The following is an 18,275-nucleotide window of genomic DNA, read 5'->3' as shown; positions in this document are numbered from 1 at the left end:
TCTTCTGAAAGGAAACACATTACACTAGACCTCAAGCAGAAACTCAAAATTTTATATAAGTTAAATTGAGGTTCTTCGCAGGTAGCCATTGCTGCTGAGTTCAATGTTGGACATGCAACTATTTATGACATCAAAAAGAAAGAAGATGTTATTCGACAGCACTCCAGACAAATGGATAGTCAGTTGGGAAAATGAAAGGTTATGTGAAAGAGTGAGAATGAAGAACTGGATGTAGCTGTTTACAGATTGTTCAATCAACAACGCAGTAAAGGAATTCCAGTCAGTGGCATGATTATAAAGGAAAAAGCAGCTGCATTTAACAAACAACTTGTCAATAGTAATTTGTTTGCAGCGAGCGAAGGCTGGCTATCAAACTGGAAAAAAAACAACATGGCATTTGACAGCTGACAGGTCACCAGGGCAAGCCGCTAAGCTAACGATAAGGATGCTGATGAGTGTGTAAGCAAGATATGGAAGATAATATAGGAAGAAGATTTAACTGCTAATGCCTTGTATAATGTTGATGAAACAGCACTCTTTTACAAGATGGTTCCTTCGACAACATTAGCTGCCAAGAACGAGAAGGAAGCTAGTGGCTACAAGCAACAGAAACAGTGCGTAACATTAATGACGTGTTGTAATGCAAATGGGAGTCATAAACTACTGCTTATGGTGATTGGAAAATCCCAACATCCATGTTGTTTTCAACACAATGACATAAGTACTCAACCAGTGCAGTATTACACTCAGAAGAAAGTGTGGATGGACAGACAAATATTCTCTCAGTGGTTCCATGAAACATTTGTACCTGCAGTGAGAAAAGAGCTAAAGAAGAAACAGCTTCCACTGAAAGCTATCCTTATAATTGAAAATGCTCCCAGTCAAACTTCAGATGTTTCTCTGAAGTCCAATGGTATACAAGCATTTTTTCTTCCACCCAATGTGACAGCCCTAATTCAGCCCATGGACCAGGGAATTTTGGAATCAATTAGACGTCATAAACGACATCCACTTCTCGTCTCCTTGGTGAACGAAAGTGAAAATGACTATTGAGAGTATGCTGAAGGCATGGAAAGCAATTTACATATGTATCATATTCCAAGCAGCCGAAGCATGGGATAAACTGGAGAGTGCTACTATAATGAAGAGCTGGAGAAAATTGTGACCATCCATTGATGCCAAGTTGGATCCAGTACTGAGTGACAGCGATGAGCCAGTCAATTCAAAATTATCAATTACTTTGTACACTGACACATTACACAACCTTCAAGGAGGAAAAGAAATTGATGATGATGATGATGATGATGATGATACTAAGTGGCTGAATGAGGAAAACTGTGATACGGACCAAACTACAACAGATGAAGAAATAATTAAAAGCATGCAAGAAAGTAACGATGAAAGTGGTGAAGAACAGGACACAGGAGGAGGAGAGCATGAAGATTTCTCACACTGCTGGTGCCGAAGCTGCCGAGGTCTTCCTGGAGTACATTATGCAACAACCAGGTACATGCAGTACTGATGTAATGCTTGTAAAGCGGTTGCGTAATAAAGCATGACACCATCGCGTATCATCATTGCGACAGTTGCAGGGTGTATACGTGCACAAGGAAAAAAAATTCCCGGATTTTTCCCCGGTTAAAAATACACTTTCTCCCAGGTGAAAACACACTTTTTCCATGTTAAATGACAGAATATTTTTCCTTGGAACTGCAAAACTTATCAATCCTTTGAATGGTTGTGGTTTTATACACAGGTGTTGAATTTCCTGGCACTTTAGAAAATGAAACTCAGGCAAAAAGACACGTTTTGGAAATATCTTTGATGTGCAGCAACATGTACGCTGCGTATTTTTGTATTACGAAATTATACATTGTAATTCCACCAAACACCGCATGTTACTTTCCAAATCATTGAAATCAAGATTGCGACGCGCTTTTGTAAGCCAGTCATAGTTCATGCCACGTGATCTCGCCAGCCGATGACAGCGGATATTCAGAGCACAGGACACGTGATGTAGTCAGCCAACAGCAACATCACTGTTGAGTAGCACGAACACACAAACAGGGAAAGTTAATAATTTAAATTAATATACATAATGTTGCTACAAGAAAAGCAAAGATATCACATATAATATTGGTCTCTAAGGTTCGTAAGCTGTAAGAGAAGCTAAGCTTTCGCATATAACGTTGATCTTTTTTGTGCATGTTACACTTTAAGATATATCACACATATGTACCAGTAAATTTTTTAATAATGACATACATGTCAGATCTTCAGGGTTCAAAATTTCTCTAAATGGTTCATCATCAAAGAGTTGATTTTTAAATGAGAGTCAAACGCTTTGTGATTTAAGAAAGTCATGGTACATTCTCGCACATAGTTCAACTTACGTAAAAGGATACTTACTTTGAAATTAACGCTTTTCAAACCACCATTTGCAATATTTTCCCGCGACCTGTTAGAAATAGGTTCGTTTCAGCAGTTGCCAGAGAGCGCAGATAACAGGTGACACTGCACTTGCACAGCTACCATGATGTAGGAAGCCCGTATGTACATACGTGTGAAACATTGAAAGATCACACATTATGTCATAAAAGAAACAAGACATCAGAGGATATTCCAAGAGCATCGGAATTTTGTGAACCATACTAAAATGTGCACATTTAAAATGCATATTTAAAAAGTGCACATTCCTATGTCCAGATTCCCAATGAAGTAGACCTTGACCTGATATTAAGCTTTTCAGTGTGGTTTTCAGGATGTAAATTTTCTTGGAGCACCAGTACTGTATTATATCATGTTTGGTCCTTTATTATGGCATAATGCCATATGTGCTAGAAGATGAAAACATGCACCTGAAATGCAGCGAACAGTTGGAACTAGCCAGTACTGTGGAATTAAACATTTTGTTTCAAATATGTTGACTGCCTCTGCGGAAAAGGTTAGTAAAAGTCAAATTTATTTAACAAACAGACAAAAATAACTTCATTGTTCTGCAAGGTGATTAATGCTTAACTGTCAGAAAGGTAGCAATAAAATAAAATCTGAAACTAATAACATATTTTAGCCTTCCGTAATTATTTGAGTGTATTTTAATTCACTTGATAGATCCTGGCCACATTTTCATTTGACGTGAGAGTAAACGAAGGAGAAACAGCAAAATCACTGAATGTAAACACGGGTCATGTAGAGACTACCCACCATAGCTCAGACTGCTGTGTGCATCAGCTCCGGGTCTACGATATTTGCTAACTGGGTCAATACTAAAAAAAAAATCGAATTTCCGAAAATATGTTCATCTTCTGGCACACATATTTCTAAAAAGACTGAAACATAAAACGTATGTGTCCGAGGAAATGTAAGACATTTTGTTTGGTCTTAAGTGTGCCAAAGTGCATTGCCACGCCTCGTCATACAGCATTCTTCTATCACATGTCACTGTATTTCGCTCTGTGGCATTGAAACGTATATATTTTGTAATGGATGCCTTCAAACTATATTCAGGACAGTGGTAATTGAAATGTCCTGTGGTGCCTCCCCTGCTCCCAGTCAGCTGGTTTGACAGCCAGCCCCAGCCCCAAGTTATCTGATCTTGCGGAGTAACCACGGTCCCATGGAATACCATGATACGGCTGCCCAATCATCAACCAGCCCCCCAGCTTGTTTCACTGTTCACAGTAAGCAGTTTGCTTCATAAGCTTGGAACAGTGTACATCAGATGTAAACTCAGCCACAGTTGGAAACAGTGTGAAACAAGACTCATCCACCCAAATGACTTTCTTCCACTGCTCCTTATTCCAGGTTTTAAGGTCTTGGCACGAATTGCCCTATCACGGGCACTTGCATCACTGATTCATGGTTTCAGAATTCCAGATCGCCATGCAATCCTCAGCTTATAGAGCTCCCTTTGTGTTGTTGTGGGACTGACCATTTTCGCAAGTACAACATTCATTTCTGCGGTGACTTTTACAGCTGTCATCGTGCTATTTTTGATCACAATGTTCTTAAATGACTGCATGTCATGAGTAGCCAAAACACACTTTCATCCACTTTATGACTTAGTGGATGATGTTTTTCCACTTTCCCGGTATAAATCTCTGATATGTTGCATCTAGAAACATGTACATCCCCCCTACCTTAGTTATGGAAGCCCCCACCATACAAGCACCAACAATTTGCCCAAGTTCGGCTTCAGTTAGCTCCGAGATTATGCACTCAGAACTACACCAAACAATTTACATTACGTTCATTTTAGCAGTCACGAGCGAGTAAATGTGCAGTTGAGTCACATTTGAGTAGTAGATTCTAGCTACAGGAATGTGGCTGTTGGCTGTGCAAGCAGTTGCAGCAAGCAGCTAGATGCTACTGGGAAAAGGGGACGCCAAATTCATATTCTTGAGGGAAAAAACCTTGTTTCACAAAGGCTTAGCTGTCTGTCCACATGAACGGCCACCGACAAAATGTGGCCAAAAAACAAGTGGACCACCCTGTTGCTGAACACGCTGCCAAACATGAAATCCCTCACCTCAATAACTGCTTCACAGCCTGTGCGATATGGATCCTTCCCCCCAACATGAGCTTTTCTGAATTGTGTGGGTGGGAACTTTCCCTGCAGTACATCCTACATTCCCGTAACCCTCCTGGCCTCAACTTTCGTTAGTCACTGTCCTGACCCATCCAGCCCCCACACTGTTCCCATTCCAGCACTACACAGCCATCATTTCACCGCCACACCCAGTCTTTTAATTTCTTTTAATTTCGTTTTATTTCTCTCCTTTCCACTACTTACCTCCTACCCCCTCTGCACCTTCTCTCCTGCCCTCCGTTTAAACTGCAAGACTTCACTGTCCACCACTCCCACCATACTATCCCTCCCCCTCCCTCCCCCAGCCTCCTCCTTAACCCTACCCAGTCGCCGCTCCCATCATGCACTGGTGCTGCTGGTGGGTTTGATGTGGACCACCAACAAACAATAGTACCTCCACTATGACAACTGCCACCCATCCCACATCAAACGGTCCCTTCCGTACAGCCTAGGTCTTCGTGACAAACGAATCTGCTCCAGTCCGGAATCCCTGAACTATTACACTAACAACCTGAAAACAGCTATCGCATCCCGCAACTACCCTCCCGACCAGGTACAGAAGCAAATTACCAGAGCTACTTCCTAATCCCCTTAAACCCAGAACCTCCCACAGAAGAACCCCAAAAGTGCCCCACTTGTGACAGGATACTTCCCGGGACCGGATCAGACTCTGAATGTGGCTCTCCAGCAGGGATACGACTTCCTCAAATCGTGCCCTGAAACGACATCCATCCTTCATGAAATCCCCCCCCACTCCACCAAGACTGTCTTTCCGCCTTCCACCTAACCTTCGTAACCTCTTGGTTCATCCCTATGAAATCCCCAAACCACCTTGCCTACCCTCTGGCTCCTACCCTTGTAACTGCCCCCGGTGTAAAACCTGTCCCATGCACCCTCCCACCACCACCACCACCACCACCACCACCACCACCACCACCTACTCCAGTCCTGTAACCCGGAAGGTGTACACGATCAAAGGCAGAGCCACATGTGAAAGCATCCACATGATTTACCAACTGACCTGCCTACACTGTGAAGCTTTCTATGTGGGAATGACCAGCAACAAACTGTCCATTCGCATGAATGGACAGAGGCAGACAGTGTTTGTTGGTAATAAGGATCACCTTGTGGCTAAACATGCCTTGGTGCACGGCCAGCACATCTTGGCACAGTGTTACACCGTCCAGGTTATCTGGAAACTTCCCACTAACACCAATCTGTCAGAACTCCGGAGATGGGAACTTGCCCTTCAGTTTGCCCTCTCTTCTCGTTACCCACCAGGCCTCAACCTCCGCTAATCTCAAGTTGCTGCCGCTCATACCTCACCTGTCTTTCAACAACATCTTTGCCTCTGTACTTCTGCCTCAACTGACATCTGTGCCCAAACTCTTTGCCTTTACAAATGTCTGCTTGTGTCTGTATATGTGCGGACGGATATGTATGTGTGTGCGCGCGCGCGCGCGAGAGTGTATACCTGTCCTTTTCTCCCCCTAAGGTAAGTCTTTCCGCTCCCGGGATTGGAATGACTCCTTACCATCTCCCTTAAAACCCACATCCTTTTGTCTTTCCCTCTCCTTCCCTCTTTCCTGATGAAGCAACCGTTGGTTGCAAAAGCTTGAATTCTGTGTGTGTGTTTGTGTGTCTATCAACATGCCAACGCTTTCGTTTGGTAAGTTACATCATCTTTGTTTTTAGATATATAAATTAGTTATCTTCATTTGTAAGTACAGAGCTCTGTTAACAATACATTGGCACTTGGCACACAGCTTTACACTTAATACTGCTGCTTGCGATGCAGTAACAGAACTTTTCAATTCTTTAATCTGGATATTCAATTTGTAAAAAGAATGGCTAATAAGGTAACTTCTGAAATATTTGGATTTCCTGTCTCTTGCTTTATGTAGAGCAGATAAATCCAATGGGTATGTTGAAGAAGGAGGCAAAGTCTATGTGGACGTTATTTTTGTGCCTTGTACTGGGATTGTGTAAATGACAATAGATAAATAAATCCACAGAAACTGGAATACCAACATGCCAAGGAAAAACTCTATGAACTTACACACCAACCTACTACTTTACACAACAACCAACTGAAAGGCAAACATGCTTTAGAAAACTATAAAATTCTATCGAATTACACAACTGTTTGGTTTAAAGGCATGAGAAGGGACCAACATAGAAGTATACAACCCACTCTCAAGGATAAAATGTAAAAATAAAGCTGCTGTGGAGGCATTGTGGCCCTCCACCGAAGGCAGGGTACTGGGAAAGTTAAAAGTCAGCCACAGAGCGGTTGAAAGTGGGCAGTCCAGCAAGAGGTGGGTGACTGTCATTTGGGAGCCACAGCAACACTGAGGTGGGTCCTCACGACGGAGTAGGTAACCGAGCGTTAGCCACGTATGGAAACTGTGGAGCCGGCAGAGGACAACTGATTCCCCACAAGAGGCATGGGTGGAAGACTTCCACACATTCATAGTTTCCTTAATGACACGCAGTTTGTTGTGCGTGCTGTTATGCCATTCCGTCTCCCAAAGTCGGAAAACCTTGCAGTGTAAGACAGAATGCAGGTCAGCTTCAGAAAGGCCTATTTCCAGAAGCGGTTTCCACATTGCCTGTTTGGCCAGCCTGTCGGCAAGTTCGTTGCCGGGGATTCCGACATGTCCTGGGGTCCACACAAACACCATGGAACAGCTGGATTGTTCCAGGGCATAGATGGACTCCTGAATGGATGCTACCAGGGTAGCACCGGTCGATAGCTTGTAGGCTGCACAATGAGTCAGTACACAGGAGAAACAACTCGCCAGGGCATAAGCGGAAGTGCTCAAGAGCACGAGATATGGCCGCCAGCTCTGCAGTGAAAACACTGCAGCCACCTGGCAAGGAGTGATGCTCAACATGTCCTCCATGAACATATGCGAAGCCTACATGACCATCAGCCATTGAGCCATCGACTTAACCACTTCAGGGCCCCAGAACATGCCAAGAATTGAGAGGAAGTGACAGCGGAGAGCAGCGGGGTTAATGGAGTCCTTAGTGCCATGCAAAAGGTCCAGAAAAAGCTGCAGCCAAGGCGTACACCATGGAGGCGTACGTGAATGGACCACAAGTAGAGGTGGTAAAGGGAAGGATTCCCGTTTGGAGAGAAGGGACCGCATGCGAACTGCAATTGTTGGCCCCGATCTGGGTCACCGATGCGGGAGATGGACTGCTGCGGGCGGGAAAAGGAGACGGTAATTCGGATGCTCAGGGGAACTTTGAATGTGTGCTGCATAACTGGCGAGCAGTTGTGCATGTCTTATTGCAGTGGAGTGACACCAGTCTTCAACAGTATGCTGATCACCAGACTCGTCCTAAAACCCCCTGTTGCTAATCGAACTCCACAGTTGTGCACAGGGTCGAGTAAATGCAATGCTGAAGGTGCTACCGAGCCATAAACCACACTCCCATAGTCAATTCAGGATTGGACAAGGGCTCTGTAGAGCTGCAGCACCGTACAGTGACCTGCACCCCAATTGGTGTTGCTTACGCAATGGAGGGCATTGAGGTGCTGCCAGCACTTCTGCTTAAGCTGACGAAGATGAGGGACCCAAGTCAATTTAGCATTGAAAACCAGTCCTAGGAACTGATATGTCTCCACTACAGTGAGTGGATCATCATTAAGATAAAGTGTGGGTTCTGGATGAATGGTACGGTGCCGACAGAAGTGCATGACACACGACTTTGCGGTTGAAAACTGGAAGCCGTGGGCTAGAGCCCATGACTGCACCTTGTGGATGGCTCCCTGGAGGCACCGCTCAGCAACAACAGTACTGGAGCAGCAGTATGAAATGCAGAAGTTGTATGCATACAGGGAAGGTGAGAGAGCCTGACAGCTGCTGCTAGACTGTTAATGGCCACTAAAAATACAGACACTCATTACATAGCCCTGCAGGACTCCATTCTCCTGGATATAGATGGAACTTTGGGAGTCACCAACTTGGACACAGAAAGTACGTAGTGACAGGAAGGTTTGGATAAAAATCGGGAGTGATCCCTGGAGACCCCACTCATACAATGTGGCAAGGATATGATGTCGCCAAGTCGTGTTGTATGCTTTATCTAAGTCAAAAAAGACTGCAATCAGGTGTTGCCACCTGGAAAAGGCTGTTTGGAAGGCAAACTTGATCGACACAAGATTATCAGTGGTAGAGCGACCGTGGTGGAAGCCGCCCTGACATGGAGCCAGCAAGCCACGTAACTCCAGGACCCAACCCAACTGCCGACATACCATACGTTCCAGCAGCTTACAAAGAATGTTGGTGAGGCTGATGGGCCGATAGCTATCCACATCAAGCAGGTTTTTACTGGGTTTGAGCACCGGAACGATGCTGCTCTCCCGCCATTGCGATGGAAAGATGCCATCACACCAGAGCCAGTTGAAGATGACGAGAAGATGTTGCTTGTAGTCAGATGAGAGATGTTTAGTCATCTGCTGTGGATGCGATGAGGCCCAGGAGCTGTGTCGGGGCAATGTGCAAGAGCACTGAGGAGCTCCCACTCTGTAAATGGGGCATTATAGGATTCACTGCAGCGTGTAGTGAATGAGAGGACGTTCCCTTCCAGCCTCCATTTGAGTGTGCAAAAGGCTGGGAGGTAATTCTCCAACACAGAGGCTCGAGCAAAGTGCTCAGCAAATTGCTCGGCAATTGCGTTTACGTCTGTACATAACTCGCCATTTATGGTAACACCGGGGACAGCTGTTGGGGCATGGTACCTGAAAAGACGTCTGATCTTTGCCCAGACTTGAGAAGGTGCCGTGTGGCACCCAATGGTGGAGACTCATCTCTCGCAACACTTCTTCTTCCATTGTTTGATAAGGGAGTGAACATGGGCACAGAGCCGTTTAAAGGCTATGAGTTGCTCCAGGGAAGGGTGCTGCTTATGCCGCTGTAGAGCTCACCGACGCTCCTTAATTGCTTCAGCAACTTCCGACGACCACCAAGGGACTGCCTTATGCCTTGGGCACCCTGAAGAGCGAGGGATCGCATTTTCTGCCACAGAAGCAATTGTGCCAGTCACCCGCTCAACCATCACATCGATTTTACACTGGGGGGAGGGGGCGTGGGGGGGGGGGGGGGGGGGGGAATTCAGCAGTCACAGCAGAGGTGAAAGGTGAAAGTTCCCCAGTCCGCATTGTTTAAAGCCCATTTGGGCAGGCGTCCATGGGCCAGATGCCAAGGCAGTGACAGGAAGATGGGGAAATGGTCACTAAAACACAGGTCGCCATGTGCTCTCCAGTGGATAAATGGGAGAAGTCCTGGGCTGCAAATTGATAAATCAATGGACGAGTAACTACCACGTGCCACACTGAAATGTGTGGCAGCCCCAGTATTTAAGAGGCAGAGGTCAAATTGCGACAGTAAAGCTTCGGCATCTCTGCTTCAGCCAGTAAGCATGGTACCACCCCACAAGGGGTTATGGGCATTAATATTTCCCAGAAGTAGGAAAGGTTTAGGGAGTTGATCAATCAGTGCGGCTAATACATTCAGGGGTACTACACCATCTGGAGGAACATATACATTTCACACAGTTATTTCCTGAGTCATCCATATTCTGACAGCCACATCTTCAAGAGGGGTTTGAAGGGGCACATGTTCACTACAGACCGAGTTTAGGACATAAAAGCAAACTCCACCTGACACTCGATTATAGTCACTATGGTTCCTGTAATATCCCTTATAGCTGCGGAGGGCAGGGGTCTGCGTTGCTGGGAACCAGGTTTCCTGGAGGGCAATGCAGATAGCAGGTGTAAAGCTAAACAGTTGCTGTAGCTCAGACAGGCGATGGAAAAAACTGCCATAATTCCACTGGAGGATGACATCGTGAGACTGGGAAGGCATGGAACATTCAATGAGGCAGTTTATGCCTCAGAGTCACCTGCTGCCACTGATTTATTGCCTGAGCAGTCTATATACATTGTGTCTGAGGGTCTGGCGAGATCTAGGTCCTCTGCGGACGTCAAAAACGCTACCCCATCCTCAGCCGCAGAGCTAGTAGGTAGCGGTGGTGTGGGTGCCACCACAATTTCCTTTGTAATGGGGGTTTTCTTTTCGGATTTATCTTGCTGCTCCTTGGGTTTCCCGGGCTGGGAGGACTTCACTGGCTCAGTCTCCGGGACTGAGGATGAGCTGAAGCCCTACGACCAGCTGCTTTTGGGCTCTTCAGCCACTGGCAGGTGTCGTCTGTACCACTAGAAGAAACCTGGGAAGGGAGCAACCCAAGGGACCCCTTCCTAGCAAGAGAAGCCCCCGATGGTTGGGGGAGGGGGGAGGGGGGTGTTTGCTCCCAAAGTAGGTGATGCAGCAGCAACAGGGAGGGAAATGCCCCCCCCCCCCCCCCCCCCCACCATCAGGGGGGCAGGTGTAGTCTTGTGGCTCTGAGAAGTGACATGGGTTGGCAGAGATGATGGTGCCAGAACTGTTGTAGCAGCGGCATAAGATGTCTTACGCACAGGATGCAGGTGTTCAAATTTTCTCTTAGCATCAGTGTAGGTCAGTCTGTCCAGGGTCTTGTACTCCATGATTTTCCTTTCTTTCTGGAGAATCCTGCAGCCAGCAAAATGGAGGTCTCCGCAGTTGACTAAGATGGGAGGTGGGGCACATGGAGTATTGGGATGTGATTAGTGTCCACAATCTCGGCATGTGATGCTGGAAGTACAGTGGGAAGATGTATGGCCGAACTTCCAGCACCGCACCGGGGGGAGGGATGTAGGGCTTTACATCACAATGGTAGACCATCACCTTGACCTTCTCGAGCAATGTATCACACTCAAAGGCCAAGATGAAGGCATCGGTGGCAATCTGATTATCCTTCGGACCCCGGTGGACACACCAGATGAAATGTACACCTTGCTGCTCTAAATTGGCGTGCAGCTCATCGTCGGACTGCTAAAGACGGTCTCTGTGAAATATGATACCCTGGACCATTTTTAAGCTCTTATCAGGCGTGATGATTACAGACACATCCCCCAGATGGTCACAAGCGAGTAACTCCGGTGACTGGGCAGAGGATGCTGTTTTGATCAAGACTGACCCAGATCTCATTTTGAGCAAGGTCTCCACCTCCCCGAACTTGTCCTCTAAATGCTCAACAAAAAAGTGAGGCTTCATTGTCATGAATAATTCCCCATCAGCTCTTGAACATACAAGATAACAGCGCGCATAAGATCCGCTGCCATCCTTGGCCTGATGTTCCTCCCATGGTGTGGCCACGGAGGGGAACGATTTGGGGTCACACTTCTGTGCGTTGAATTGAGCTCGTGATCGCTTAGAGACTGCTGGTGTTTCACCACCAGCAAGAGATGGACTACGCTTCGTCATGTGTCATCCGCCCTGATGTCACCCACTCCGACCAGGGGCCCTCCCCACGGGCGCCACCCAGCCGCAGCAAAGGTCACTGGCAGGAAGGCCATTGCCGGGAGTCCCGATGCTCCAGGGGGATGGGCATCTACCCCTTGGCATACGTGGGGAGTTAACAGCACAGGCATCAGCAGAGCGACCCCTGTGTGGTCAGGGGGCTACAACGAACAGGGTACATGGCGGCCCCACCACAACGGACTGGCTACTGTGCTGGATATCAGGTGCAAAGAAGTCCATGACCATCGTCGACACATGCATAGTGCATGATGGAAAACGCACGCAGGAAGGAGTTCTCGCTTAAGAGATGGAGAATGGGCAGGACTGCAATGCGACAATGAGAACATGGGCTAAAGATCTCAATGCACGATGGACATGATGCACCTTGTAAGGTATTGGCTCAGTCTCCAGGAAAATTTTGAAGAATGGAGGTCAAACCCTACAGAGGACCATCACATAAAGGCTGAAACACGTGAAACTCCTTGTAGTCGCCTCGTACGACAGGCAGGAATACCTCAGGCCTATTCTAATTCTCGGACATGCAGGGAGGGGGATAAGTGAACTTTACATCAGATAAGACCAACAGCGGACCCATTACTAAACCTTGTGGGTCTCTACATGTTACATTCCTCTATTTTGAGATGAGTCCATGTGTGTAACACAGTTTGTGAGTGTGACCTTTGGTTTCTGCTATAGAGGTAAGATTCCATCCTTGTAAAACGGACGCCATTAATGTCGTAACACTTTAGTCTCTCAAGTACAATTTTGTGATCCAAATGGTCAAAGACTTGGCAAGGTCATAGTATAAATCAACAGGGTAATTTTTCTTGCTTAGTTCTGCCAGGACTTGTTTGTGAGGTCTTTCATTGCTTTCTCTGTGGATAAGTCTTTATGAAAGCCAAACTGAGAGGCAGTCAAGTCCTGCTCAGATTAATGAGTCTCTATTCCATCACAGGTCACTTTCACAAATTTTTTTGAAAAGATAGTAAGGAGTGAAATAGGTACGCAATACAGGAGGGTTAGCATATTTCCAGTTTTATTAATTGGTGAACATGCAGTATTTTTAAGACTGTCATTGATTGTTTACTGAAGGTAGCTTCAGGGTAACCCTATCAAACCAGTACATTTCAATGCTAACTCAGTTAGTGATGAACTGTCCTAGAGTGGAAGTGAAAAAGAGACATTAGCCCAAAGTGAAGGTGAAGGGAGCATAGTCATGAGTTCTAATGGGGCAGAGTGATCAGTTCCTGGGATTAGTTTATCAAACAATTACAGGATGTGCTGGTAAATCAGCAACGTGTTCATGGAATCAGTGTATCGAAAAGGCTGCCAGCTCACCACACCATTGAGCAGCTTGCAGAGAACACCAGTGAGACTAATTGGGTGATAGCTGTCCATCTCAAGGAGAGAGGTGGTGGTGGTGGGGGGTGGGGGGTTTACCCAGTTTCAGTACCAGGACAATTACAGTTTCTCACCAATAAAACACGGAGGCTCAGTGGCTCGAACATAATGCAGAGCAAAATGTTCGGTGACCGGGCCTGGGTCAGTGTAGACAACACCATTCAGACAGATACCAGGTACACCTGCGAGGGACTGGTGTCCACAGAGGCAATGAACATTTGCTCAAACCCGGGACAGAAGGCTACACCATCCAACAGTAGCAACATACTGTTCTCAGTATTTTAGTTCTTGACATTTTATGAGGTGGCAGACCAAGGCACAGAGCCATTTAAAAGACAATGAGTTGCTCCATCGACATATGTCACTTATGGCATTTTAGCACCTGTCTGCGATCTGTAATGGCCACAGTGATTTCGGGGGACCACCAAGATACCATCTCCTGATGGGAAAGTCCTGACAAATAGCAGATTGCTAAGTCAGCTGCTGATAGAATGGCTGTAGTTGCTCTCTGAACAGCCCCACTTATACCTTCATGTGGTGGGGTGCTAAGGGCAATGGCAGACGTAAAGGCATCCTAATCAGCTCTGCTGAGAGCCCATCTGGGTGGATGCTGAGGCGATTGACATCAAGTGAGGATCAAGATGATCAGAAAATGATACCTAAAACAATCAATTACTGATGAAATTATTTAATTGGGTAGATACAAAATCTACCAACCAGTGGCAGCAGAACACAAATAAAAGACTGTTGTGACTGGCACGCTTTTGGAGCCAGCGGCTCCTTCTTCAGGCATAAAAGTTGAATGGGAAGGAAGAAGGGTGAAGGAAAAGGGCTGGAGAGGTCTAGGAAAATGGGTAGATTTTGGGAAAGTCACCCAGAATGGCAGGTCAGGGGAGACTTGCCATACCCCTCCCACAGTGGTAATCCACTGTCCACCAAACCTACACAATATACTCGTCCATCCCTACACAACCCCTGCTCCCAACCCCTTACCTCATGGCTCATACCCCTGTAATAGATCTAGATCCAAGACCTGTTGTCCCACCACCACCACCACCACCACCACCACCACCACCACCATCACCTACTCTGGCCTGGTCACAAACATCACCTATCCCATCAAAGGCAGGGCTACCTGTGAAACCAGTCATGTGATCTACAAGCTAAGATGCAACCACTGTGCTGCATTCTATGTGGGCATGACAACCAACAACCTGTCTGTTTGCATGAACAACCATCGACAAATAGTGGCCACAAAACAAGAGGACCACCCTGTTGCTGAGCACACTGCCAAACATGACATCCTTCATTTCAATGACAGCTTCGCAGCCTGTGCCATATGGATCCTTCCCACCAACATGAGCTTTTCTGAACTACGCAGGTGGGAACTTTCCCTGCAATATATCCTATGTTCCCATAACCCTCCTGGCCTCAACCTTCGTTAGTCATTGTCCTCTCCCATCCAGCCTCTTCTCTGTTCCCATTCCAGCACTATGCAGCCCTCATTCCTCCATCACACACAGTCTTTTTACTTCTCTCCTTTTCCGCTATCCTCCCCTTCCCCTCCACACCTCTCCATTCCCTCCATCTAACCTCCTGACTGCACATAGCTGCCCTACCCTCTTTTTTCCAACTCGTCCCTCCGCGCTCCCCAACAGCACGTCTGTCTGCCATGTCTACCCTACTATGCCTCCCCCTCCCAACCCCAGCCTCCTCCTTACCCACGCCAAGTAGCCAATCCCATCATGCACCGGTGCTGCTGCTCACAGTGTAGCCTCGGTTGCCTGAGACTGCAGTCATGAGCTTGTGAGTTGCGTTTGCATGAGTGTGTAGGTGTGTGTCTGGCGTCTAATTCTGATGAAGGCCTTACTGGCCGAAAGCTATTATTTATGACAGTCTTTTTGTTGTGCCTATCTGAGACTCAGCAACTCTCCTATATCGTGAGTAGCCACTTTTCTTTTCACAATATTGTTCCACTCCATACTGGATTTCCCATTGTTCAAATCAGATTTATAGTTTATAATACAGTTAAAAAACAGGTGTAATGTGCTATTTATTTTGTAGGTTAATCTTTCTCTGATACTTCTTCCCTATGGATAACAATCAGTTAAAAACTATTTTAGTTCTGCATACGTATACTTTATAGAACCAAAAGTAAAAATCAACAGTATGATAAAATGAGTTTCTAAAAGCACAAGCTTGATTTCAAAATGTTCGGGCAAGTACAAACCTCATGTTTTTCTTGATACTCTGACATATCTAGACGAATAAACCCTCCTGGTTTCCCACGATGCAGGTATGTTGCAAGCTGCTTGGCTAATTCAGTTTTGCCAATTCCAGAGGAGCCAAGAAAGAGAAACACTAGTGGATGTTCTTCATCAGCCCAACCGTTCTCTTTCCGGCGAATAGCTGCAATGACAATAGTACAAAATTTAAGAAGTCTGCGCCTGGAACCCCCACACACATGTACACACTTTTGTCATATGTGAATGAATCTGATCTGGAAATATTTAAGTCTGCACCACTGCACATGGAGTACACCCAGTTGTACTTGACAATGGTATGACTATTGTTTTCCTACTGCACAGAAAAAGTGCACACAAAGGATTAATGGATAAATTATTCTACAGAAAGTTACAATGAAGACAGTGAGCTGAAATCAACAAAAATATTCTTGAGTGTTTTACATGTATGTCATCAATTAACATATTAGTCCATCAGATCATCATATATTTCTCATTGTGACAGCCTGTAGACATCTTATCCATTTTTGTCCATTATATTGAGAACTTGGTAATGCAGATCAATAAAGATACAATAAATGTTTACAACCCTATAAATTCTCCTGCTTTCACTATAAATCTGCTTTGCTGATTTAAGTCATTGCATTTTGCTAAACATTAACTGTTTATTTTCTTCTTCCTAGTTCTAATGTGTGGATTGCTGGCTAAGTGTCATTCCAACACAGGTACCAAACTTAATTGTGTTTTGGTTTGGGGGTATATGCTATTAAACTGTAGAATCTCCTACTCACTGGACCCATGTTCAAGAGGATGACAGTTAAAACCTGTGTCCGGACATCCACATTTAGGTTTTCTGTGATTTCCCGACATTGCTCCAGGCAAATGCTGGGATGGTTCCCTTACAAGGGCATCGTCGATTTCCTTTCTGATCCTTGACACAATCTGGGCTTGTGCTCCATCTCCAATGACATCGATGTCGATGGGATGTTAAACCCAATCTTCCTTCCTTCCTTCTTCTTGTAGATGACTTCAAATGTTTGGAAGGCAATGGCATACCATCTTCAACAGAACCATGCCTAGTATAGCACTTTGGCCTGATTGCAGCTTTACCTTACTTAGGCACAAAAAGTTCAAAATATACATTTTAAAGTTTTCTGAAAGTTAATACCCCCATTTCCTGCAATGAAACACAGAAATTTCATTTACTGTAAGATAAGCTGTAGCTATTATGATATTTGAAAGCTATTTCAATGAAGCTGTGACAGAGCCGCACACACAAACAGAGCTCTTAGTTTCTTTCACTATGAATGTAAGACATGTGCTTTTCTTAGGGAGATACGCCAATAAAAAACAGCCATTTGAACAATCACGTACAAATACATGATGTAAGTTACAAAAAACTTACCTTGTTTGTTTTGTTTTGTTTTAGGGTGCAAAAACTAGGGTCATATGCGCATGTGTCAGAACTGTAGAAGACAAAGAAAGGAGTTAAAAATGTCTACACGTTAATCTACATCGACAGAAGAGAAGACAGCTAAAAATATGGATGTGGAGAAAGGTCTATAAAACATGCCATAGAGAAATGGAGGTCAAGAACTAGAGATTAAATGTCCTTTGCCATATTGCTACGATGGATAAAAAGGGAAACAGCTGTCGCATTGTTCGCTAAAACGGCTGATAACTCAGACAGCAAATACAAATGGGAACATAAGCAGTTAAAAGAAAAAGGGCATTCCATCAGGAAATGTGGACCGTCAAAGGCTGAGGGCAATGAGCACAAAGTGTTGGGGGAGGACCACTTAACAGATGGTGATGACTAAAAAGACACTGCCTGATAAGCACCCTAGCTAAAATGATCTCCTTGTGGCAAGAGGAACGAGAGGTGGTTTCCAAGCTGCTGGGAGAGGCTTAATAACCTGGACCTTGTTCCCATGAAGGGAGGACCAATGGTGATGCCAAAGTGACACTGTCTGCTGACAGACAGCAGCACAGAGATGATCAGAGGGAATGTAAGAACTAGCGGGCTGAGGTACAAGGGCTGCAGCTTTGGCAGCAGCATCAGCGGCCTCGTTTCCTGTCAGACCTACATAACCAGGAACCCACATAAACATCACAGTGGCTCCCCAAGAGTGAGCAAGTGACAGCTTTCCTGGGCATGTTACTGTAAGAGATGTACAGCGTACAGTACACAGAAGCTTTGATGGGCACAGAGAGAGCCGGAGCAGTTGACACAATGGAAAAGCCTATGTTGCGTTATGTACTGCATGGCCTAATACAGGGCGAAGAGCTCAGCTGTAAATACTGAGCAGTGTTCCAGCAGCCGATACCGAAAAGTGTCAGTACCAATGATGAAGGCACACCCAACACCACAGTCAATCCGAGAGCAATCAGTGTACAAGAAGGTATTATCGCGAAGTTCCGTGTGAAGTCTGTGAAACTGAAGGTGATAGAGTGAGACTGAAATAGTGTTCCCAAAAAGTGAATGAAGGCCAAGGTGAACATGGCTCGCCGCATGAAGCTAAGGTGGTGAAGGGTTAACACCAAAGGTGGCAAAAAGTTAAGCTGCCGGAGCAAGAGCTAAAAGCGAAGTCCAGAAGGTAACAGAGAAGAGAGATGTGCCCAATACTGGCAATCGAAGAAGTCATCGAG

General features: G+C 45.6%; 1 protein-coding gene across 1 annotated transcript in view; it reads right to left on the bottom strand.

Moving 5' to 3' along the window:
- LOC124802651 (caseinolytic peptidase B protein homolog) overlaps positions 1-18,275 on the bottom strand; it is a 91,393-nt gene that overhangs the window by 17,559 nt on the left and 55,559 nt on the right. The window contains exon 6 of the mRNA XM_047263556.1: positions 15,614-15,792. Within this exon, the coding sequence (XP_047119512.1) occupies positions 15,614-15,792 (179 nt within the window). The remainder of the gene's footprint in view (positions 1-15,613; positions 15,793-18,275) is intronic.

The sequence above is a fragment of the Schistocerca piceifrons genome, chromosome 6 (assembly GCF_021461385.2).
Source record: "Schistocerca piceifrons isolate TAMUIC-IGC-003096 chromosome 6, iqSchPice1.1, whole genome shotgun sequence".
NCBI classification, from domain to species: Eukaryota; Metazoa; Arthropoda; class Insecta; order Orthoptera; family Acrididae; genus Schistocerca; species Schistocerca piceifrons.
The sequence above is the reverse complement of the archived record's forward strand: the minus strand, read 5'-3'. Positions and strand labels throughout refer to the sequence as shown.